Source organism: Syngnathus leptorhynchus, chromosome 18 (genome assembly GCF_054491065.1).
Source record: "Syngnathus leptorhynchus isolate UIUO chromosome 18, UIUO_Slep, whole genome shotgun sequence".
Taxonomy (NCBI): domain Eukaryota; kingdom Metazoa; phylum Chordata; class Actinopteri; order Syngnathiformes; family Syngnathidae; genus Syngnathus; species Syngnathus leptorhynchus.
Window position 1 is genome coordinate 3,159,854 of NC_141212.1, and position 22,984 is coordinate 3,182,837.

General features: G+C 47.5%; 3 protein-coding genes across 4 annotated transcripts; all 3 read right to left on the minus strand.

Moving 5' to 3' along the window:
• Positions 1–83: 83 nt before the first annotated feature.
• cad (carbamoyl-phosphate synthetase 2, aspartate transcarbamylase, and dihydroorotase) lies at positions 84–11,812 on the minus strand. Its single transcript, XM_085938261.1, has 45 exons — positions 11,406–11,812; positions 10,864–11,003; positions 10,667–10,796; positions 10,443–10,585; positions 10,236–10,377; positions 9,988–10,159; positions 9,312–9,497; positions 9,125–9,234; positions 8,911–9,053; positions 8,673–8,804; positions 8,375–8,608; positions 8,088–8,309; positions 7,813–8,001; positions 7,584–7,708; positions 7,362–7,495; positions 7,187–7,299; positions 6,918–7,082; positions 6,762–6,847; positions 6,446–6,692; positions 6,263–6,361; positions 5,960–6,184; positions 5,693–5,875; positions 5,408–5,626; positions 5,137–5,304; positions 4,888–5,070; positions 4,663–4,767; positions 4,348–4,593; positions 4,182–4,263; positions 3,899–4,065; positions 3,650–3,814; positions 3,452–3,583; positions 3,132–3,333; positions 2,850–3,040; positions 2,533–2,673; positions 2,364–2,441; positions 2,158–2,299; positions 1,893–2,086; positions 1,747–1,821; positions 1,456–1,668; positions 1,252–1,377; positions 1,025–1,180; positions 859–960; positions 692–786; positions 473–594; positions 84–403 (listed from the first exon to the last, which is right to left on the minus strand). Exons 1-44 carry the CDS (start codon positions 11,500–11,502, stop codon positions 495–497), a joined length of 6,699 nt encoding a protein of 2,232 aa, XP_085794387.1. The 5' UTR covers positions 11,503–11,812; the 3' UTR covers positions 84–403; positions 473–494.
• A 705-nt stretch (positions 11,813–12,517) lies between these two features.
• wdr21 (WD repeat domain 21) lies at positions 12,518–16,096 on the minus strand. Its single transcript, XM_085938266.1, has 13 exons — positions 15,633–16,096; positions 15,467–15,558; positions 15,203–15,360; positions 15,060–15,142; positions 14,886–14,967; positions 14,646–14,786; positions 14,476–14,525; positions 14,309–14,388; positions 14,017–14,109; positions 13,837–13,934; positions 13,476–13,640; positions 13,290–13,404; positions 12,518–13,205 (listed from the first exon to the last, which is right to left on the minus strand). Exons 1-13 carry the CDS (start codon positions 15,752–15,754, stop codon positions 12,985–12,987), a joined length of 1,500 nt encoding a protein of 499 aa, XP_085794392.1. The 5' UTR covers positions 15,755–16,096; the 3' UTR covers positions 12,518–12,984.
• Positions 16,097–18,882: 2,786 nt separating this feature from the next.
• LOC147042390 (dynein regulatory complex protein 1-like) lies at positions 18,883–22,966 on the minus strand. Of its 2 annotated transcripts, XM_085938087.1 has the most exons (14): positions 21,809–22,966; positions 21,544–21,717; positions 21,297–21,480; positions 21,100–21,237; positions 20,891–20,977; positions 20,701–20,823; positions 20,506–20,627; positions 20,271–20,405; positions 19,911–20,193; positions 19,702–19,788; positions 19,554–19,631; positions 19,387–19,490; positions 19,126–19,278; positions 18,883–19,052 (listed from the first exon to the last, which is right to left on the minus strand). In XM_085938087.1, the coding sequence occupies exons 1-14, from the start codon at positions 22,060–22,062 to the stop codon at positions 18,932–18,934; spliced, it is 2,043 nt and encodes a 680-aa protein (XP_085794213.1). In that variant the 5' UTR covers positions 22,063–22,966; the 3' UTR covers positions 18,883–18,931. The 2 variants fall into 2 exon arrangements, with proteins under 2 accessions (XP_085794213.1, XP_085794214.1); XM_085938088.1 differs by having other exon boundaries at positions 21,297–21,473; positions 21,544–22,966.
• Between the last annotated feature and the right edge of the window lie 18 nt (positions 22,967–22,984).

Sequence of the window (22,984 nt, forward strand, 5' to 3'; positions counted from 1 at the left end):
ACTGTGCCTAAGGTTTGGTGTCTTTCTTTCAGAGTACTATGTTAAGGACTGTCCATTGCAATATCCACTCATCAACATAATAATTTGCAAGGGGATTACCATCATTTTATTTTTTGCATGATATAAAACAAGTCTCCAACACTGCAGTGACATAATATATCCTTGATAGTAACCTTTCCCTGTGATCTGTAACAATGATACATATAATTCACGGTAAAACCCCCACTTTACGTAAAAATGACACTTAGATCGTGGGGTAATGTTGCACATTTAAACAACATGAGGTATATCAGAGAAGGGGCGGGGAAATCTTTTTAGTGAATAAGTTGTCTGAATCGAAAGCAGCATTCTTTCCCCTTTTAAAGTAAAAAACTGGTCCCAAAATAATTGACAGCAAGAAAGACTGTAAAGAAGAGAGCAATGTAATGTAAAAAAAACATTATCAAATAACAAGAGTCCCTCGACTACTTACCAGTTTGAAAGATGCCGCCAGTTTATCGTCCGAGTACGGTGGCCAGCAGGGCCATTCGGATGTACATGCCGTTCTCCGCCTGGCGGAAGTAGGCTGCCCTCGGGTCAGTGTCCACTTCGGCACTGAAATGTCACCAAAACATTGTTTCTTGTTGCAAGATGACATAAAGGATAGAACTGCAAATATTCAAGCGCTGACGTGACTACGTCAAAATCGAACCTGATTTCGTTAACTCGGGGCAGCGGATGCATGACTACCATCTTCTTCTTGGCGGCGGTCATGATGTGAGGGCTGAGGATGAACTGACCGAAACACTGCACAGAAAAAAAAAAAAAATACAATTAACTAAAATCTAGAGAGTAGAAATGGAAAAAGCGCCTTCTTACAGCTTTGTAGTCCTCTTCAGATGCAAACCTCTCCTTCTGAATCCTGGTCATGTAGAGGACGTCGGTCTCAGGCAGAGCTTCCTCGATGCTCTCGAACTCCTCCTACGAACGACATCATCGTTCTGTTGAGTCGTCCATCCCCGCAATAGTCCAAATGAAAACATACCTGTTTGATTCCCTTGGAGGCCACGTAGTCGATGATCTCGGCCGGCATGTGGAGGTTCTTTGGTGCCACGTAGCGTAATGTGATGCGGTACTGAGTCAGCAGTTTGGCCAGCGAGTGGACGGTGCGGCCATGTTTCAGATCGCCGACCATGGTGACCTGTTTTCAAAGTCAAACGCAAACTTTTAAAAGCCGCGTCCTCGCAATACAAAAGGGGCGGCGGACCTCACTGTCATGCCGTTGACTGTGCCCAGCTCTTCCCGGATGGTGAAGACATCCAGAAGAGCTTGGGTGGGGTGCTCCCCTACCCCGTCGCCTGCGTTGATGACTGGCTTGCGACAATGGCGTGATGCGCTCTGGATGACATCACAGCAAGAACACATTCAAATAACACTTTGAAGTTGAGTCAAAGGAATTTTTAAATATGACCGTACCTCCACGGCGCCGGGAGATGGGTGTCTCAGCACGAGAACATCAGCGTAGCAGCTCATGGTCTGCACCGAGTCCGCCAGGGACTCGCCCTTCTGCGTGGACGATGTGGACTCACTGAAGTGGACCACCGAGCCGCCCAGACGCTGCATGGCCGCCGCGAAGGAGCTGCTGGTGCGGGTGCTCACCTCGTAGAACATGGACGCCATCACTTTGCCCTGCGGCGGTCGTCGGGCAATTTTATGTCAAACAAAAAAAAAAAAATAGGTAAAGAAGGGAGGGACTAGTGCACCTACCTTGAGTATGTCGAGGCTACGTTCCTTCTGAACCAGCAAGCGTAACGTGTGTGCAATGTTGAACAGGTGAGACATCTGAAATGGACAACCATCACGTTACTGTTATGTTGACCGCATCGGTGTGTGAGTTTTGTCCCGGGTCCGACCTGGTCTTTGCTGAACTGTCTGACGGACAGGACGTGCTGGCCAACCAGGGGGTGGAGCAGAGGAGACATGTGGGCGTGCGGCAGCTGGCCGACAACCGTCTGGCCAGGCCCGGGCTGGGGGGACAGAAGCCTGGACAGCGGAGGCGGGTGGCCGTAGCTTTCGGCCACACCCGAGGGCGGCAGCATGACCAACTCTGCACAGTTATGCACTTTAGAACTACAAACATAACTTTTAATTGATTTTAAAGCAAGTGTCCATCCCTACCTGGTGGCATTCCAGGGTCGGAAGAGCGGTGGGTGCGGGCGGGCTGCAGGTAGCGACTGTCTCCAGCCGAACGTCGAGGGCTGGCTGCTCGAGTTCGCACAGGACCGTCGCGGGGAGGGGTCGGGCGAGGACGCTCGGGGGTCTAAAGGAGAGAAGCGAGACTTGAACATTTTATGCATGCTCTGTACGGGATTTCTACTCCTTACCATTGGGCTTTCGGGGGAAAGGACGGAAGCCACTGGCCAGCTCTTGACGTCTTCGCCGTAACCTGGTGCCACCAACACCTGACAAAAAAAATTAAATATATGTACATAAAAACAAAACAAGCAAGGATTTTAGTTCAATACAAACCCAAAACAATCCATAGAGGTTTACCTGCCCGTCGATGTAGGCCACCTCTCCTCGCAAGACCACACGAAGAACTTTGCCCTTCACCTTCATGCCTTGGAACGGCGTCCACTTGGACTTGGTGAAAAGCATAGCCTGTGGAATCACCCACTCATGCTCCAAGTCCACCTGGTCCGCAGAAGAACAATACCAGGTTTTTATATCCCAACTCTATTTCTAGCAACTACAGAGTCTTATACAAACAATAACTAGCATTTAAACTTTACAATATTCTTCAACCGATTTAAAAACAATTCTAATCCGAGCTCAAATATTAAATATTCGTCGTGAATATTTCGTCGTACCTCCACATAAGTGTTTTCTTGCATGGGCAGGTTAAAGATGCGGCGCGGGTTATCGTGAAGACGACGGATGATGTCATCCAAAGTCAGACGTCCCTCGCTGACGGCGGTGAGCAGCAGCGGCAGCATGGTCTCCAGGCCGGGGTAGCCTGGAGGAGGATGGTCACTGTTTTTCTCTTCCACCGAGTGAGGAGCTGGAAAAAAAAAAAAAAAGACAGAAATTGGATTTTGGCCGATATGGTCTTACAATATCATCTCGTCGCAATTTGATCAATTTTTCCTGACCGTGGTCAGTGGCGAAGCAGTCGATAATGTCCAGGTTCTCCCACAGGGCCTCCATGTCCTCGCGGGAGCCCAGCATGGGTCGCACCTCCGCTCGCCCATTGCCGATCTCCACCACGTTGTCGTCGCAAAGGAACAGGTGATGGGGCGCCACCTCACATGTCACATGGATGCCCTTCTGCTTGGCAGCCCTAATGATCATGATCTGAGAGTGGATGGGGAAAAAAATAGCGAGTCAATTCTATCCATTATTTGAAATGTTTTACTCAAGAACATTTTTTTTTTTTAACCACTTCTTTGGCTGTGAGAGGAGAGCATCTTACCTCATCCTTCTTGGCCACATGGCAGATGTGCACTGGCCGCTGGTAGAGTTGAGCCACCATCAAGATGGCGGCCACCGTCTGCTTCTCAGCGTGTGCCACGATGGGAAGATGCTTGGGCCACTTCTCAAAGTGCTTCAAAGAGAAGAAAATGGTCAAATTATGACAACTGCCGGTGGTGCGGTGTGAAGGGGAGCGTACCTCCATCCACAGTGAGACATTGTCCATCTTAAGGGTGGAGTAGGTGTCGTTCAGGTACATCTTCAGGCCGACAGCCTGACTAGAAATGGACGGCAGGACAGCCGCGTTGTCCGAGGTGGCGCCCAAATAAAGTGCGTAGTCGCAGCGGCAGCTGGCTTGCGCGAGCTGTGACATCACAACACACACCAGAAGCAAGCCGCATAAGTGACTCCTGTTGGCCCGGTCTCTTTTCGACAACATCTACCGTACCTTCTGAGCGAGGGCCAGGGTGGTGCCGTCGGTGATGGCGGGGGAGGTGTTGGGCATGGCGCACACCATGGTCACGCCGCCAGCAAGGGCAGCCGCCGTGCCCGAGGAGAAGTCCTCCTTGTGGGTGGCGCCGGGTTCCCGCAAGTGGACGTGGACGTCGATGAGGCCTGGCAGACAAAGGAAGCAAAAATGTAATCCCCTTGTTCACAAACTAGATTATCATCATTAGACTTGGAATGTTCTAAAATCTTATTCTATATTTGCAGAGGAACCAGGAACTCACCAGGCAGGCGGACTAATGTCTGTGAGGTCATGCTGTCGATGTGAGTCTTCACCGGCGGACTTCGGCCAATCTGACGGAGAGCCTGCAAACGAGCATTAGAGTTATTATTATAATTATTTTTACAGAACAACGGAGGTAAAACTGAAGGAAAGTTGAAAGGACCTACCTGCACAAAGAGTTTGGTGCATTTGATGTCGATAATGAGTGGCACCGAGTAGTCGATGGCCATGCGGCGGGTGCGGTAACCCTTAGTGACAAAGGAGGAGAGGCGGCGCCCCCCGCTGTTCCTCATCGAGAGGTTGACCACCAGGTCAAAGTGGTTCTCCTCCAGGTAGTTCATGATGCTCCGCTGCTTCTCCTTGGTGGGACAATCGCTTTCGTCCTCCTCGAATGGCCAGTCCACGGCTGTCACCTAGCAAACATTGGACATGACAAAAATGCCATAAAAGGATCGTTACATTTTCTGGGGGGGTCAACTTGCCTTGATACCGTGTTCCGTGTAGAAATCAGCAGTGCCCAGACTGGCGTAAAGGTCGTAACCCAGCGTCTCCAGAGTTTGAACTGTGGGCAGTAGCTCGCTCTTGTTCTACAAATACCACAAAGTATTAGACGGTGCGTTCAGGATCGATGGGAAATTGCAAAATTGGAGCTTTAAAAGATTCAATGCTGTGATACAAAAGTGCTGAGAAGGATAAACTTGCTTTACCTTGTAGCTGCCGATGGAGAGCAGAATGTTCTTCTTGGGAATCTTGAAGCCGGTGGAGAGCATGGCTTTGAGGTAAGCCTCGTAGCGGTTTTCACCAAAACAGGCCACCTCTCCAGTGCTGGTCATCTCCACGCCCAGCACCACGTCTGCACCCGCTAACCGTGAGAAGGAAAACTGAGGAACCTGAGAGGAACACGTACGTTGGATGTTAAGAGAGGAAATACCCCAAAAAATGGAAGGAGAGCTTACCTTGACGCCCACAATGCCCTTTCCTCTCATCAGGCCCACCGGCTCCACCTCCTCGCCCATGATGACCTGCGTCGCGAGGGCGACGAGGTCCACGTCCAGCGTCTTGGATACGAAGGGGAAGGAGCGCGAGACGCGAACGTTGCATTCAATCACCTTCAGCTGGTCGTCCTGGCAACACAGAGACACAAGGGAAATTATGTCATAATAACACAAAAGGGTTCAATAATCAAAGCACATTAAAAAATAAGAACAATTAAAATAATCTTATCACCTTCGCAATGAGCTGCAGATTTAAGGGTCCCGTGACCTGCAATTCTTGCCCAATGGCGTGGACGATGATCTTGATCCTCTCGATGGTCTTCTGGTTGAGGTCCTGAGGGGGCGTCACCAGCGTGGCGTCGCCAGAGTGCACGCCGGCGTTCTCCACGTGCTCCGACACAGCGAAGGCCAAGACCACGCCGTCGCTCGCCACCGCGTCCACGTCTATTTCCTACAGGATTCGATTAGTGACGTAAACCCGATGTCGTTTATGGGATTGGGCCTCCCTAGGTCTCACCTTGGCCTCCTGTATGAACTTAGAAATGACGACGGGATGCTCCTTGGACACGGCCACGGCGTTGCTCAGGTATTTCTCCAGGTCGTTGTCGCTGTAGGCCACGTTCATGGCGGCACCGCTCAGCACGTAGGACGGCCGAACCAAGCATGGGTAGCCCACCGTCTCACAAAAACATATAGCAGACTGCCGAGACACAAGTTGGCATTGGGCAGGGTGTCTGGGTGACATATTTTTAAAACTTAAGCTGCAGCTAGGTGGAGACGTTACCTCGGTATCAGAGAGTTCTTTCCACTGAGGCTGGCTGATGCCGATGGTGTCCAACATTCTGGAGAACTTGAACCTGTTCTCCGCCGAGTCGATGAACTCGGGCGAGGTTCCCAAGATGCGGCACTGCTGGCGGTGCAACGACATGGCGATGTTGTTGGGCAGCTGGCCGCCCATGGAGAGGATCACGCCCTCCAGGTTTTCCAGCTCATAGATATCCATCACCACCTGAGAGCAACACACACAACATCAAATCTCAAGTGGGTGTTTCTGAAGCTTTTCAAGGCAAATGAGCTCCAAAGGCACCTCAAAGGAGATTTCATCAAAGTAGAGGCGGTCACACATGTCGTAGTCCGTGCTGACCGTCTCGGGGTTGTAGTTCACCATAATGGTCTTGTAGCCCATCTGCAGGACGAGAGGAGACGAACGGATCAAAGCGAAGGCGGCGATGGACTATAAGAGCGGGGGCGGGCGTTTGAGAGGCCGCACCTTCCGGAGCTCGGTGATGCAGCCCACCGCGCACCAGTCGAATTCGACGCTGCTGCCGATGCGGTAGACGCCCGATCCGATCACCATGACGTGGAGGTCGCTGAAGCTCAGGTCGTGCTGGGCGGCGTTGTAAGTCAGGTACAGGTAGTTGGTGAAGGCCGGCCACTCCGCCGCCACTGTGTCGATCTGCTTGACCACGGGAAGGATGGACCAATCGTGGCGCAGCTTCCTCACAGCCAGCTCGGTGCTGAGGTCGGCGATGTCACGGGTTAGAACCACATTGACCAATCAAATCTACTCTTCAAGCTCTCCCCACCTCTGGACAGCCAACGCGATCTGCTTGTCCGAGAATCCCAACTGCTTGGCTTTGCGCATCACCTCGGGCGGCATGAGACTCTCGTCCTGCGCAAGCGATTCCACACAAGTAAATAACAACCTGGTCTCCACTTCAGTGCTTTGGTGAAGATCTCACCTGGTTGTACTTCTCCAGCAGTCGCTCGTGGTCGGCGATGTTCTTCATCTTGTGCAAGAACCAGCGGTCGATCTTGGTCAGCTCGTACAGTTGGTCCACCGTGTACCTGGCACGGAAGGCGGCGGCCAGAACGAAGATCCGCTTGTCAGTGGGGATTTGGAGCTCCTGACAGCAGTGATGAGAAGGAACAGAGAAAAAAATTGGTTTCAAAAGTACATTTTTCAGTTTTCTGAAGACGAGGAGGCGTTCACAACACCTCCGTCACTCACCTGTTGAGACACCGGCTTGATCGTGTGATCAAACCCGACGCAGTTCTCGTCCACCATCCTTAGAGCCTTCTGGAAGGCCTCCTCAAAGCTGCGGCCGATGGCCATCACCTCACCTGGACAATAAAGGCATGCAGTGAAACCCCCAAAGCGGTGCAGCAATAACACGGTCTCTTACCGACACTCTTCATGGAGCTTCCAATCTTGGTGGAGACCCTCAAGAACTTGCTCAGATCCCAGCGAGGCACTTTCACTACACAGTAGTCCAAACTGGGCTCAAAGTTGGCCGTGGTTGAGTTGGTGACAGAATTCCTGGGAGGGAAAAAAACAAACAAAAAAAACACCCATCCAGGTGAAACAGCAAAATAGACCTTGCTTGAGATCATCTTTGTGGTCATACTTGAGTTGCGGCAATGGAATCCCCAGGCCGAGTTTAGCTGCTACGTATGCCAGAGGGTAACCCGTCGCTTTGCTGGCCAGAGCAGAGCTGCGCGATAGGCGGGCGTTGACCTCGATGATGTAGTACTGAAAGAGAAGAAGTAAGCTAGGTCAGATTTGTCAACACTACATTATATCTTGCATTAGGCAATTTTGTTTTAGCGCACAGAACATCAACATCTATTTTTTACCTGGTCAGATTCGGGATTAAGCGCGTACTGGATGTTGCACTCTCCCACGATGCCAAGATGGCGGATGACTTTGATGGCGGTGTTCCGAAGCATATTGTACTCGTGGTCGTTGAGCGTTTGACTGGGCGCCACGACGATCGACTCTCCAGTGTGGATGCCCAGAGGGTCAATGTTCTCCATGTTACACACCTAAACAAGACATGAATGTTGTTTTTTTTTTTTTTTTAATTCAAGCCAAAGGTGGAGCAGGCAACCGACATCAAGTTTTGACTCACAGTGACGCAGTTGTCGAAGGCGTCCCGCACCACCTCGTACTCGATCTCCTTCCAGCCTTTCAGCGACTTGTCCACCAGCACCTGCGAGGTGTGCGCGAAGGCCGACGTGACCAGGGAGGTCAGCTCCTCGCGGCTGTTGGCGAAGCCCGAGCCCAGGCCGCCCAGGGCGAAGGCCGAGCGCACCAGCACGGGGTAGCCCAGGCGCTCTGCGGCGGCCACCGCCTGACAAGATTACAAAGAGTCAGGAGTCAACTGGGTCCGAAAGCGACGGCGCTAATCCCGCTCACCTGCTCCACGGAGATGGCGGCCTCACTGGGCGCCACGTGCTCGTTGATCTCCTCCATTTTCTCCACAAAGATCTTCCTGTCCTCGGTCATCTCGATGGAGGCCACAGGCGTGCCTAGAACCCTCACGTTGTACTTCTCCAGCACGCCCAGCTTGGTCAGCTCCACGCCACAATTCAGCGCCGTTTGCCCGCCGAACGTGAGCAGGACGCCGTCTGGGCGCTCGTTTTTAATCACCTTGGAGTGAACATGTCGGTCAGCGTTTGTTTGAAATAAAGACTTGATGTCTACAGAGACACACCTGAGTGACGTATTCTGCCGTAATGGGCAGGAAGTAAACCTTGTCCGCCAGACCCTTGGAGGTCTGCACTGTGGCGATATTGGGATTAATCAGCACTGTCTGGATGTTCTCCTCCTTCAGAGCCTTAATAGCCTATTAAGAAAAGAGACATTCAGTATGATTGCATGCTGGAGGTTAGAAGGTTTGTATAAGTAAATCCAGGTATGTTAGGAACTTTTGAAAATCAGAACACACCAACCTGAGAGCCCGAGTAGTCAAACTCTCCGGCCTGGCCGATGGAAAGGCCCCCAGAGCCCAAGATGAGGACCTTCCTCGGTCGGGAAATCTCTTCAGGCTTGGGGGAATTTGGATAGGTGAGATGCTCCATCAGACGCTGCTTCACTATGGAGATAAAATGGAGAATTGTGTCTCACTAAGGCTGGGTCCTATGGCCTTAAAAACAAAAAAAATACCTGGTTTGCCAGCATTGCCTTCCTTGTGGTCTCTGACTGTGTCAAGGAACACGTCAAACAAGCCGACCAGATCCGTCGGGCCGGCCATATGCTCAGGATGGAACTGGACACTAGGTGGGGAACAAATGTTGAAAGTTATTGTTCGGGAAGAAGTGAGGAAAGTAACTTCCCTGTTGGCCGGCTGCACCTGAAAAGCGGCTGCGTGTTGTGCACGATGCCCTCGTTGGTGTGATCGTTGGCGTTTGTGAAGAGGACGTCCCAGTCGCTCGGCAGGGTGTCGGGGTCCACAGCGAAGCCGTGGTTCTGACTGGTGATGAAGCAGCGGTCGGTGCCCTTGTGGAGGCAAGGCTGGTTGTGGCCACGGTTGCCGTACCTGCCACATTGATGACACACAGATATGTGTATATATATATATATATATAAAAAAAAATTATTTAACAAATTGAAAAAAAAACATTTTAACAAATTAATGAAAATGTTTTTTGAAAAAAACATTTGAACAAATAATTGAAAAAATATTTTTGGAAAAAAAAAAAATGCGCCTGAGAATGTGTGATGATAATGGTCCATTCCTGGCCCAAAGCCAGAATCCCACAAGAACATGCTGCCAGTTGTCATTCCGTGAACTTTTGTTGGCCGTGGTAACCTTGGACGCCGCCGATAAAACAGCCAGCGCTTTCAGAAGCGCTTGATCGCACTTTGTTTATTCTGCCTTAATCTAAAACACAAACGCTCAGATGCTGAGAGCGAGGGGAAGACACATTTCACATCAGAACTGAGGTCACTGAGGACATCCGTCTAACTCAACAGCTACAAACGGCTAACGAAAGAAAGAACACGTTGCTACTAAGTGAATGACTAACTTCATCTTGTATGTCTTTGCTCCGATGACCAAGGAGAGCAGCTGGTGTCCCAGGCAGATGCCGAAAACCGGCTTAGGCTGATCCACGCACACCACCTTGCGTATGTTCTCGATGGTGGCCTGGCAGAGAAGCGGATCGCCTGGACCGTTGCTGATGAACAAACCGTCAAAGTCTGGAGAGGACAAAGAAAGGCACCGACAATCAACCCGGGTGACTTCAAGAGCCTTGACTGCGTGTGTGATGTTGACCTTTGCTGTCCAACGGGTGGTTCCAGGGTACAACGGTGACACGGGCTCCTCGCTGGGCCAGGCAGCGGATTTGATTGTATTTGATGCCGCAGTCCACCACGGTGATTCGCAGAATACCGCTGGGGTTAAACAATTGCGGCTCCTGTACACACAAGGAGTAAAATTGCTGGCAAAACATAATTTTAAAGCCTGGTGTGATGACCTTACCCTCATGGACACCTCCTGGACCAGGTTCCTTTTGTCAGGATTGTCAAAGGGAACAGTGTCCTCAGGGGTCCCCTCCAAAACCAGCTTTCCCAACATGGTCCCCTTCTCGCGGATCTTTTTGGTCAGGCAGCGGGTATCGATACCTATGTCAGGATACAAAAAGGTCAAAGCTAATCTGATATTCCGCCTATTCGACAACTTTCTTATATTTGTGACTTTCCCACCTTGTAGTCCAGGAACCCCTTGCTCCTGGAGCCACCGGTCCAAGGACTTGACTGAACTCCAATGACTCGGACACTCCGACAGCTCCCCGATGATGAGAGCGGCGGCGTGGATCTTTGATGACTCAAACCACTGCGAGAAGACACCGCACTGTGACCGTCATACCTTTCAAATATCTGTCTAATATATCTCACAGCACCTTGCTCAAACCGAACGCGCCCTCCTCGTCCGCTGGCACGCCATAATTGCCCACCAGCGGGTAGGTGAGCGTAAGCAGTTGGCAGTGGTACGATGGGTCAGTCAGAGCCTCAGGGTAGCCCACCATGCCGGTCTGGAACACTACAGGGCAACAATAATAAAGCATTGGTGAAGATAGTTGAACCTCTTGACAATATCCATTTCTTTTAAGACTTTTACGGATCTGCATGAACACAGGGTAAATAACTAATAAGTATTAGCTTAAGCTTTTAGTGGGTGTGCAAACCACTCTGACTGTCAAAAGTGATCTTCGATAAATATCTGACATCACGTTTTGAGAATATGTCGCAATGCCCTGATTGCAGTCACTTTCAAATTGTAGCGGTTGCTCTGGCACATTAAAGTTTAAATTTGGGGAATTATGAGGCGTGTTCCAGCAAGTCAACGGACAGGTTCGTCAAGACGACTTCACAGAATTTGGCTCAACATGGCGATCGAAATACTCATTTTCTTGAAGAACAAACAGGGTTCGGTGTTATTTACCAACTTCGCCAGAGACGGACACTTTAGCACCAAAAAGGCTGCCGGTAAACCGCGTCCCGTCCTCCAGGATGAGGCTGGCTATGGTCTTCTCGGACATCTTGCTTCCTCGTCCCGATCGCGTTTAGTTGCTGGTTACGCCAAGCGGCCACGACCACGATCCAGTGGTTTTCCACGTGAAACAACCAACGAGAAGAAAAGAGCTAAAAGTGGGAGAAAATCGACCGCCGGCTTGATGTTAAAAAGAAAATGGTGGATGTTCAAAGCGATCTAAGAGAGGGAAAACGATCGACACGGCGTATGGTTTGAGTTTTCCCGGTCTACAAGGGGACCCGAAGACTCCAAGGATCTCCCACGTGTGCGGCAGACACTGATGAGCTTGGCCCGGGATTCAGGTGGTTCGAACGCTTAATTTCAATGTAGTATTTCCGGTTTGTCTTTTCAAACTAAAAACTAGGTCCGTCCTACTTTTACTCACTGAACATTTGGTTTAAGCGAGACACCATTTATTTTACTTGCTTCATCAACTGCTCTATTCGTATATCATCAACCTTTGCGCAACAAACAATAAGGCGGGTGTTTTTTAAACGCGTGGCGAGAATCTACTACTTCCGGTACAATGTCACCTGTGCGGTTCGTCTGACGTCACCACAATACTTGCGTGGCGGGAACAACAACCGGAAGTTGATTGTGTAGATGTGCACTACCTTACCTTATGCCAACAACGTGAGTTCGAGTCCCAACAATTTACTGCATGATGTTTTTTTATGTATTTGATTAATGGATACAAATATCTCCCTTGATAACAGGACTGCCGTTGTATACACAATGTGATGGCGTCGTTACTGTTATTGTTGTTCGAAAAGTCATTCCGCTTTTGGCAGGTTGTCAAACGCGTTTAGTTCCATTTGATTTGAGCTTTCTCGGTTACCGTACTCATGCCATGTGTCTATTTTCGCTAACTCACTATTTATAATTTGTTCGAGTGTATTTGGATTTTTGTGGGGAAAAATATAAGTTTGTATCATCAGCAAATAATACTTTATGTAGTATGGATGAAGTATTAACAATGTCATTTATGTACAAGATGAAGCGGAGCGGCCCTAAGATGGACAATTAGAGAACTCCATGAGTATACATTGCATTTTCTGAGTTTTCTGGGACTTACATTGATGACAAAAAAAATCCGTAGTTTCATGATGTCAGAGGAAGCAGCTTTAATTTTTTAAACCTGAAAAACACTGGTTTTTAACATAAAACATTAAAAAAAAATGTTTTAAAAAATGCTGAAACAAAGTACTGTATCAAAACAAACATGACACAAACAAGAGCACTCAGCACCATGATCTGGACAGTAAATTTGTCACTTTTTAAAAAGAAGTTTTGTTTTTTTATTTGCTCATTCAACTATATTTTTGCAAACATTGCAAGTATTCTTCTTGTTATAGAATACAAATAATCCATCTCTAAGATCATCAAGTATAAGAACTAGCTCTTGCAGCTCGGCACAACAGTGCTGCAAAAAACTTTCTTTTCAAATCACTAAATTCCTTGTAAAGGCAGTTTTACTCGTCGTGTTCAGTCAGACTCCCAGTGGCGTCGTCTCATCCGTGTTGTAGGGGAAATAGTAGAGGTCTTTTTTGACAGCCATCAGCAGGCCGGGGACCCCCGTGCGGCCACCGAGGCTGGAGGAGAAGACCACGCTGGGGATGGCGTCGCTGGCGGCCGGGTGGGGCGATGGGATGGTCCTCAGAAGGTGGCCGTCCCGCAGGCTCCAGAACCTTGTGTAGCAGTCCTGACCCACTTGTGGGCAAAAGAAGAATCTCATTGCAACGTAGTGACAGGAAGTACAAATCTTGTACTCTCACTTATAGCGTGAGTACATACCAGCCAAAAGAAGGCCCTCGGGTTCACTAACATGGATGGGGAGGGCGGCGTGTTCGTTGTAGTGGCCCCGGTACTCCTGGACTGGCTTCCTGGCCCGTATGTCCCACAGCTTGATCTGGCACAGAGATCACACACATCTTCTTGATGTTGCTACGGTGAAGGTGTGACAAAAGCGCCACTCCTGACCTGGCCTGACATGTCAGCGGCAAGCAGGTAGTTCTCGTCCCGCAATATGCGTAGCGACGTGATGGCCGATTCTTGTTTCAAGCTCGTCGCCTTGCTGCCTCTCATATTCCGCGTGTCCAGACTGAAAATCTCCCCCGACCGGCAGCCGTTGAACAGCAAGGGGACCTGCGTGGATTACTCGTCATGTCAAAGCTGGCTCCACACAAATGGACAATCTGGACAAATTGGACAAATTGGACTGGCTCACATTTTCACAATCAGTTGAGATGTCAGTACACGTGTGTATCCTGTCTGACACGGCGTACAAGAATAAAGCTTAAAAAAAAAACCCCAACAACAAAAAAAACACAGGCAAACTCACTCCAACACAAAACTGCTGAGCCAAGATGTCGCTGTCGACGCTGATTGTTTGTCTTTTGCCCGAGACGGCTTGTTGCAGGACTACCTGATAGGACAAACCTGCCAACAAATGCAAGATGATGTGCACATATTGTTACAAAAATGACATGAATAAAAGTGAGAAATATTTTTTGACCCTGACCTGCACTGAACCACTTGTCAAACTGCGGATGTAGACACCAAGCGCAGCACCAGGCCATGGGGATCTTAAAATTGCAGCACATCCCTGTCTGATCTGTGGATGGAAGGAGACACTCCATTAGGTACACCTGCAATACCAGTCAATGCAAAAAAAAATATTTCTGAGCTAACTTTGGTTGAGAGCTAACACTTTTAACTCTTACACAAACTATTAGGTACAGCTCTTGCAACTTCTACTCATCAACCAAAATAAAAGGCAAGTTTGATGTTAATAATAAAACAAATGATGTAACTTGAGTCAGAGTTGCTGAAGAGCGCCGTTGGGAGCAAAGTGATGGAGCCGAGCCGGTTTGCGACCCCCACCAGGCATAATCTGGACAATTGAGGCTTCAGTTAAGGAGCGCTGTATATGGGCTGACAAATAAAACATACAGAATATATTTCACGATCCAGAGGATACAAAACGTGAGAGTCGACATGGTTGACTGAGGCCCAGCAGAGGGAATTCACCTGAAACATAGGGAAGGGAGACGCTTACTGATCAGGTACCAAATGAGGTTTTTATGCTCTAATTATCACGTCCGTCTGAAAAGTCAATTTGACATCAATAATCCTCTTTAATGTTCTCACCTTGTAATTGGTGAAGTAGGGGTTGTCACACGTTTTGACAGTCAGCGATCCATCGTTGCTGCTGAAGCCCAAGCAGCTGTACTTGCAGCCCCCGTAAGACATGTCGCTGACAGTGAACACTTGCTCGCACGTAGAGTCGGCCTACGGGAGAAAAAAAAAAGAAGATGAAATGCACTTGGCAATTTCTGGTTCCCCCGCTGCAGGTTCATTGGAGGAGCTTGTTTTGGTGTGTTCACTAACCATAATAGTCCTGAAGTTGTCTGTGCTCTGGTAGTCCAGCTTGCGGCATCTCATGGTGCTGATCCTACACTCGTGGACCTGCCTGAAAGCTCATTGTTTAACTGCTCCAAAATAAAAATCTTAAGCATTGTGGTGACACAAATGTTCTAACAAATGACACCAACAATACAGTACCTGTGGTAGGACATCTCAGCTAGCAGCCCAAGACGTCTATTCTGTAGAAGCAAGGAAGCGTTGAGGCCTGCCCTCGGTGCTTTCTAGAAGAAAGAAGATATTTTAACACTCTTTGGATTTGCTCAATATGAATGTTGTCATACTTTTGTAGCCTTGCTATCCTCCATGACCATCCTGACTCTTTCTTTCTCTTGTTCCTTTTTCTTCAGCTGCTCCCGGGTCAGAGGGTTGCAGTTGTTGTTACCCGGCAACAAGCGGAAGTATCTGTTCTTCTCCACGTCAAAGTAGAAACCTGGTAGTTCTGATGATGAAAAAGGCTCCTGTTTTTTTTTGCATGTTGTGTATATTCAAGATCAAGTCAGGGATTACTCTTTGTAAGAGTACTTTTAGGGATGTCTGGCACCAACCTGGTGCTGCGCTGTTGTCTGAGGAGGAGGAAGAAGAGCTGATTTCGTTGTCAGATGTTCTGGAAGAAGGTCCTGCAGCGTCATAGCCATCCCTGAGGATTCAGAATTTGCACGACACTTAGCATTTTCTGGAAAACAGATATTTCCTAGCCCCAAAACGCATCACCTGTTGTCCCATGATGGTCGCCACCGTCGTGTTCCCCGGTAGCGTCCACGTCCAGGGTGACGAGTGTAACCTTGCTCTCCTCTTTGGACTCGTCTGTCCTCTTTCCAGTTCCACTTCTTCATCCCTGCACTTTTAGTCCAAACCGAATGGACGCCACGTTGTTGTTGTTTTGGTTTTCACTCCATTGCAGCACGACGTCGCGTGTTCCAGCGTGGAGCTAGCCTTCTTTAGCTAAAGTTTAAGACTCTGTGATTCGTCGGCTAATTTAGCAGCCGCAAATAAACCACAATTGGTAAATTTTATTTACCTTTTGGTAAGATACATACAGTGTCTAAGATTTGGACGTTTTTGTAATTTAGAGTTATTTCGAAGACTGGAAAACTAGCCTTCCGGTCAGTTAGTTTCCGTCCCACCTTGAAGTGATCGCAATTTGTGAGTGAACGATTCGTTCAAAAGAACGAATCTTTTCAGTGAACGAGAGTGAACGAATCATTCGTTCTTTTTTCAGTTCATATGACTTCAACCAGTAGGTGTCGGTAATGCGCATTGAAGGTGCCACCTCACCGTAAAACAAAACGAAGAAGAGTTGCCAAAGAGGCGCTTTTGTGTTACTTGAAGTGAGCTTTCTCGGTTACCGTACACTTCCGCTTTGAACGCACCGCAGCTTTTGGAAAGTTACGGTTAGTTTATATACCACCAAATAAAAGCTGCGGTGCGTTCAAAACGCCGACCATGGCTCGTACATCTCTATACTCGAGTTGTTTTGACAATTGGAGGGAACTCCCGAGCTAGCGTGTTTGTGTTGTGTTGTGTTGTGTTGTGTTGTGTTGTGTTGTTAGCGCCGTTGTTTGCACACGCATCAAGTGCGAAAAAAAACACTTTAATATCCCGCGATCGACGTCTGGTCGGAAAAATGGACATGTTCATTTTATGCTGGGTTACATAGGAGTGAATGGGGGCACTGCCATCTTGCGGTAGCTTGGCGTCATTACATGAACCGCTTCATAAAGGAGGAAAAATGGACATGTTCATTTTATGCTGGGTTACATAGGAGTGAATGGGGGCACTGCCATCTTGCGGTATCTTGGCGTCATTACATGAACCGCTTCATAAAGGATGTTGGCTGTTGGACACTCCATTAGGTACACCACCATTTTCAGATGTACCTTTTTCCCTAATGAAGTGGCCTGTTATTAGGTAAAATGGCGGTGTACCTAATCAATTGTCCATAAGTGACGTCACAAAGAAACCAGCCAATCAGAAAGTGGGGGTGAGGGCGATTTTTCGGGTGACCATGATTTTTCCCTAATGAAGTGGCCTGTCATTAGGTACACCTGAAAATGGCGGTGTACCTAATAATGTGTCCGAATGACGTCACGGATCAACCAGCCAATCAGAAAGTGGGGGGTTGTTTGGGTGTGGCACTTTTCACTTTCATTTAAACTTTGACCATGATTTTTCCCTAATGAAGTGGCCTGTCATTAGGTACACCTGAAAATGGCGGTGTACCTAATGATGTGTCCGAATGACGTCACAGATCAAACAGCCAATCAGAAAGTGGGGGGTTGTTTGGGTGTGGCACTTTTCACTTTCATTTAAACTTTGACCATGATTTTTCCCTAATGAAGTGGCCTGTCATTAGGTACACCTGAAAATGGCGGTGTACCTAATAATGTGTCCGAATGACGTCACGGATCAACCAGCCAATCAGAAAGTGGGGGGTTGTTTGGGTGTGGCACTTTTCACTTTCATTTAAACTTTGACCATGATTTTTCCCTAATGAAGTGGCCTGTCATTAGGTACACCTGAAAATGGCGGTGTACCTAATGATGTGTCCGAATGACGTCACAGATCAAACAGCCAATCAGAAAGTGGGGGGTTGTTTGGGTGTGGCACTTTTCACTTTCATTTAAACTTTGACCATGATTTTTCCCTAATGAAGTGGCCTGTCATTAGGTACACCTGAAAATGGCAGTGTACCTAATGATGTGTCCGAATGACGTCACAGATCAACCAGCCAATCAGAAAGTGGGGGGTTGTTTGGGTGTGGCACTTTTCACTTTCATTTAAACTTTGACCATGATTTTTCCCTAATGAAGTGGCCTGTCATTAGGTACACCTGAAAATGGCGGTGTACCTAATGATGTGTCCGAATGACGTCACAGATCAAACAGCCAATCAGAAAGTGGGGGGTTGTTTGGGTGTGGCACTTTTCACTTTCATTTAAACTTTGACCATGATTTTTCCCTAATGAAGTGGCCTGTCATTAGGTACACCTGAAAATGGCGGTGTACCTAATAATGTGTCCGAATGACGTCACAGATCAACCAGCCAATCAGAAAGTGGGGGGTTGTTTGGGTGTGGCACTTTTCACTTTCATTTAAACTTTGACCATGATTTTTCCCTAATGAAGTGGCCTGTCATTAGGTACACCTGAAAATGGCGGTGTACCTAATGATGTGTCCGAATGACGTCACAGATCAAACAGCCAATCAGAAAGTGGGGGGTTGTTTGGGTGTGGCACTTTTCACTTTCATTTAAACTTTGACCATGATTTTTCCCTAATGAAGTGGCCTGTCATTAGGTACACCTGAAAATGGCGGTGTACCTAATAATGTGTCCGAATGACGTCACAGATCAACCAGCCAATCAGAAAGTGGGGGGTTGTTTGGGTGTGGCACTTTTCACTTTTTGTTAACTTTTGACCATGATTTTTCCCTAATGAAGTGACCTGTTATTAGGTACACCTGAAAATGGTGGTGTACCTAATAGAGTGTCTGAGTGACGTCACAGATCCAACAGCCAATCAGAAAGTGGGTACGAGGGTGGGTGTGGCACTTTTCACTTTCCGTGAAGCTTTGACCATGATTTTTGATTATTTGATTCATAAAAAAAATAAAAATAAATAAATAAAAGGATCCGTGCTTGTGTGTGTGAGGGGGGACGATTTGTTGAATGATTTGTTTGAACGAATCTTTTGAATGAACTGATTCTAAAGATTCAGTTCACTTAAATGAACTGGAATGCACATCTCTAATCGTCATTGGTTAATCGTTAACAACAATGCGTGACGTCATGATTTTCATTGGTTGTTTTTTTCCCCCATTTTATTGAATCTAAAATGTGGATTTTGTTAGTTATTCTGTTAAATATTGAAGAAAAAACATCCAATGTGACATCTTAATTCCTGTAATAAAAAATATCCCCCAAACAATCACAAGTGGCACAATATTACGTATGTAATACATTTATTCCAAACATTTTACTGTTTTTCATTTTGACAGCAATTCTGGTTCCTGCTACATTAGCATGTCAGGATTTGAGTTGACAGACTCTTGCAGGAGCATGCGAAGTTCTACATTCTGCTGTTCCAGGCTCTTAATTTCAGGGATACGATCGGAGATATTGGTGAGAACAGCTCTGGAAGACAAAGGAAGGCAACTCTTTCAAATTTGGTCGTGCATATGGATTTGTGTACCACTTATTTCCTCACATGCGCTTTTTCAGAATGATCTCTGCCGCCTCCCACACTTTGACTTTATCCTCAGTGATGACGTTGGCCAAACTCTCCCAGTAGGCTTTGTCCTCTGAGGAGTCCCACATGTCTGCGCTCCAGTAGCGAGGATGCCCAGTGACATGGTTCCTCCTTCACAGAAGCAAAAATAAATGTTAACTCCAGCTGCAAATCCTAAAACACCAATAATAAACACGCTGATAAATACATGAGCAATAAAGTTTACTGTTCTTAGCTAACCTGAATCGGCCATGACGCTTCAAGAAGTCCTTAAAAGCAGACAAGATGTGGTTCGGATTACACGCCGAGCTACTGGCTCCTCCTTCTGAATCGGCAGAACAACCCTACAAGAAGTACGTTTGATGAAGAAGCAATTGCTTACAAAGTTCAGATAACTCCTCCCTCACCTCAGTTTGCTCATTCTGCTGGTACTTGAGAATAAAGTTAGCCAACCTGGGTAAATCCTCCTCTTCCATGCCAAAAATCTAATTGGGGGGGGACAAGAATTTAGACTCGTGTGATGTCTGTGCAGTCAAAATGTTGACGAGAACTTACCTGGAGAAGCGTCTCTAGCTTCACAACTTTCTGTTCCTTCTTGTCCAAGGTTGCCAAGAACTGGAGTCTGTCCTTCGTCAGAAAGCCCTGAGACAGATCACAAAGAAAAAAAAACTGCTGAGCGTGACATCGGATGAGTGTAAAGTCAAATCATCCATGCCCACGAGATCTGAGCTTTTGGAATCAACTCTTTGTGCTTTCCAATTCACCAATTCATCACACAGCAACTCCATGAGTTCCTTCATGGTCTCCGAGGGCACCATGTCCTCCTCCTCTGAGCTTTCAGGCAGCAATCCGGTGTGTTTCCCCATTTGGTCTGGACCGGACAAACCCAAAGAGGCGTCCGCTGGCGGTCTCGTCCAAGCCAGACCGAGGACCTGCTTGTAAATCATGGAGTCGATGACTAAAGCCTTCTCGGCTTGTTGCCTGACTTCTTTGTCAAGCATCTTCCATGTGTCCTTGAATTGTTTGGAATCGGTGACAGCAAAGTCTCTGAAGGATGAATGAAGATAACAATGAAGCCTTTTTTTTTTTTTGTTCCAGTTCAACCCAAATTTCTAATCTCTGACTTGATTCTCTGCTGCATGCGCTTGTATTTCTCGATGTTGCGTTTGTAGTCATCGGTCAAACGGGCCATCTCCTTCTCCGATTGTTTCTTGCTGCTGGCATAGGTGCGCCTCAGGTTTTTCAGCTCCGTCTGCAACCTGGAACACAACGTTGTTTGGTTGTTATTATTATTCATATGAATTGTGTGCCTTTAAGGGGCGTGGCCTAACTGTAGAGTGACCTGAGCATTTCACTTACTTGAGAATTCTGCTCTTCATGTGGCTTAAGTTGTACATCTCTCTGTCGTCCTTATCTTTGATGTAGTTTATACTGCTGAGCAGGCTGTCGGCTAACATCTGCTCATGTTCCCTCTCCAGAGCCTTCAAAAAAAAAAATAGAAAAGCAATCATATTGATATCTATAAATTTACTCTTCCATAATTGATCTCCTTACCTGCAATTTAGCGAAGTGTTCGGTCCTCAGCGTATCGTATTTATATTCGGGATCCATGGAGAGGTTGTAAATTTTGGCTTCGTACTCCTCCACGGTTTTCTTCCTCTCTGCTAGCCTCTCTTGCTGCAAAGGACACCGTCGCCGATTTAAACGTGGACCTCATGCGTTGGAAATATAAAAATCTCCTAACCTGCTGGTCCCATAATTCCTTGAGGCACTTCTCCCATTCGTTCTGTTCTTTTGTGAGCAAGACTTCATGTTCCTGCTGGTACACGCTCTGGACAAAGTGTCACGTAATTGTAGCTAGCAAAGCTTTATTGGAAGGTAACCGTAATCTTTCGTTCTTTTACGTGACCAATGGTAACATTGATGACGATTCCACAAAAGACGTGACTGCACCTCAATCTCCTCCAGCTCCTCCCTGTAGGCCTGAGTCAGAGTCGTGATGAGCTCTTCAGAGCGTTGCGTCATCTGATCAATCTCCTCCGCCTGCCTCCTCAAGTCCTTCACGTAGAGATCGTCTCTACTCTTCAACTCCTGCTCGATGACATCACCGATGGAGCCCTGGCACCAGTAGGTTGATGTAGTTCTCTTACCTGTTGGAGGTCTTTGATGACTTTCCTCTTGTCCTCGATGAGTTCTGCACACAGGAGCTGCTGCCACTTGAGCATTTCCCGCAGCTCATGAGGGATGTCGGTCTGCTCGGCCAACGACCACCTGCTGGTTATCTCCTCAAACTTCTCCTGGTTGGACTTGAATTCCTTCTCCAGCATCTGTGTGCTGAGTCGAGAAGACCGCAATGAGTGTCGGTCAATCTTATGGATTGGTGAAATGAAAACTGACCGTTTCCTGCGAGCTTCCTCCAACTCTTCTCTTTGCATGGATTCTTTGGCGTCAGCTGCGACTTGGATGTCGGTCACTAACGTCATCAAATCTCGCTCCAGCTTGGAAATTCTCCCGGAGCCAACCTTTGCGTGTCGCTCTCCTGCTGGAGGTGGTTTCTCCTGCTTGGATAATCTCCATGTGCACAAAGTTGACAGATAATATAGCACTTGGCTTTGCAAAATAAATTCTAAATAAAGTGAAAGAACAAAATGAGCCAATTTACCTGTTTTCCATGTCTTTAGTTTCAGAAACATCCAAGTTTTCACACGTCTTCTCAGCAGCCTTTACTTTTTCCATAATTACGTTTTGATCATTCCAAAAAAAAAAATTCACGGTATGACGATTTAGGAAGCACGCAGATTCCAGTAGAATATCGCAGGGTTGCGTTTTTTGCGACCTGTTGCTACGGCAACCGAGCGCTGTCTTTTCTTTTGCGCAATCCCTGCAATACCAACACTTGTCAATAGATGGCGACATTGTCTTAAAAGAAACCACATCTTAGTGTAGCTGATCAAAAACAGAAGCCCACTTGCCCAAATGCTCACTGTCTTGACAAGATGATGGCACACAAGGGGGTCAGACGCTTGTGGCCTTCAGCCGCTGCTTTATCCTCAAGTGCCCCCCCCCCCCGGGTAGCAAAGGTTTCCGACATATGATCCAACATCTGCGATGTCGCCAACAGCTGACTTGACATAATACCTTTGTGCAAGCCAGGCTCATTTTCTTACAAGCGTGAACATTTTTTTTTTTTTTTTTTGGGCATGGAGCTGAGATTACAAACTCAATGACTGCCATAAGAGAGTGATTCTATAATCTAGCCTAATACCATAATCTTGGGATTGACAGACTTTGACCCCCCGCTCGCAGGTGCGTGACTAATGCGCGCACGCGTTTGTGTACTAAATCCAAACTGCGGGGGCATTTGTTTACTTCTTAAGTCGACAAAGAATCATATTCATGGCTGAGGCGTTGAGAGGTGTGCGGCCTAAAGGTCACTTATAGCTGGTTAACTGACGTCTTGGGGGGTGGGGGGAACGCTGCTGGCTGGTGGTAGCCTTCCAGGTCTTGCGCAACAAACTAAACGCCAACTTTTTTTCGACACGCCCTGTAAAAATAAGTGAAATAGTGTGGTTGCAAAAGTGTGCACACCCAGCTGTGGCTGTTGAGAATGAACATATTGAAACCACCATTTCAAGTGCATCTGAGGAAGTCCATATAAAGTTGAAGTGTTCTCATATAATCTTATCTGACATACAGAATTATTCATAATTCAGGTGGAAGGGAATTACCAGATTGCAGTCACGCAAGAAAGAAACAACAATGTCAGCCAAAGCTTTCAAAAGCAATAGGAGTGAATGAAGAAGATCTACAAATGATTTTCAAAGTTCACACGAAAACC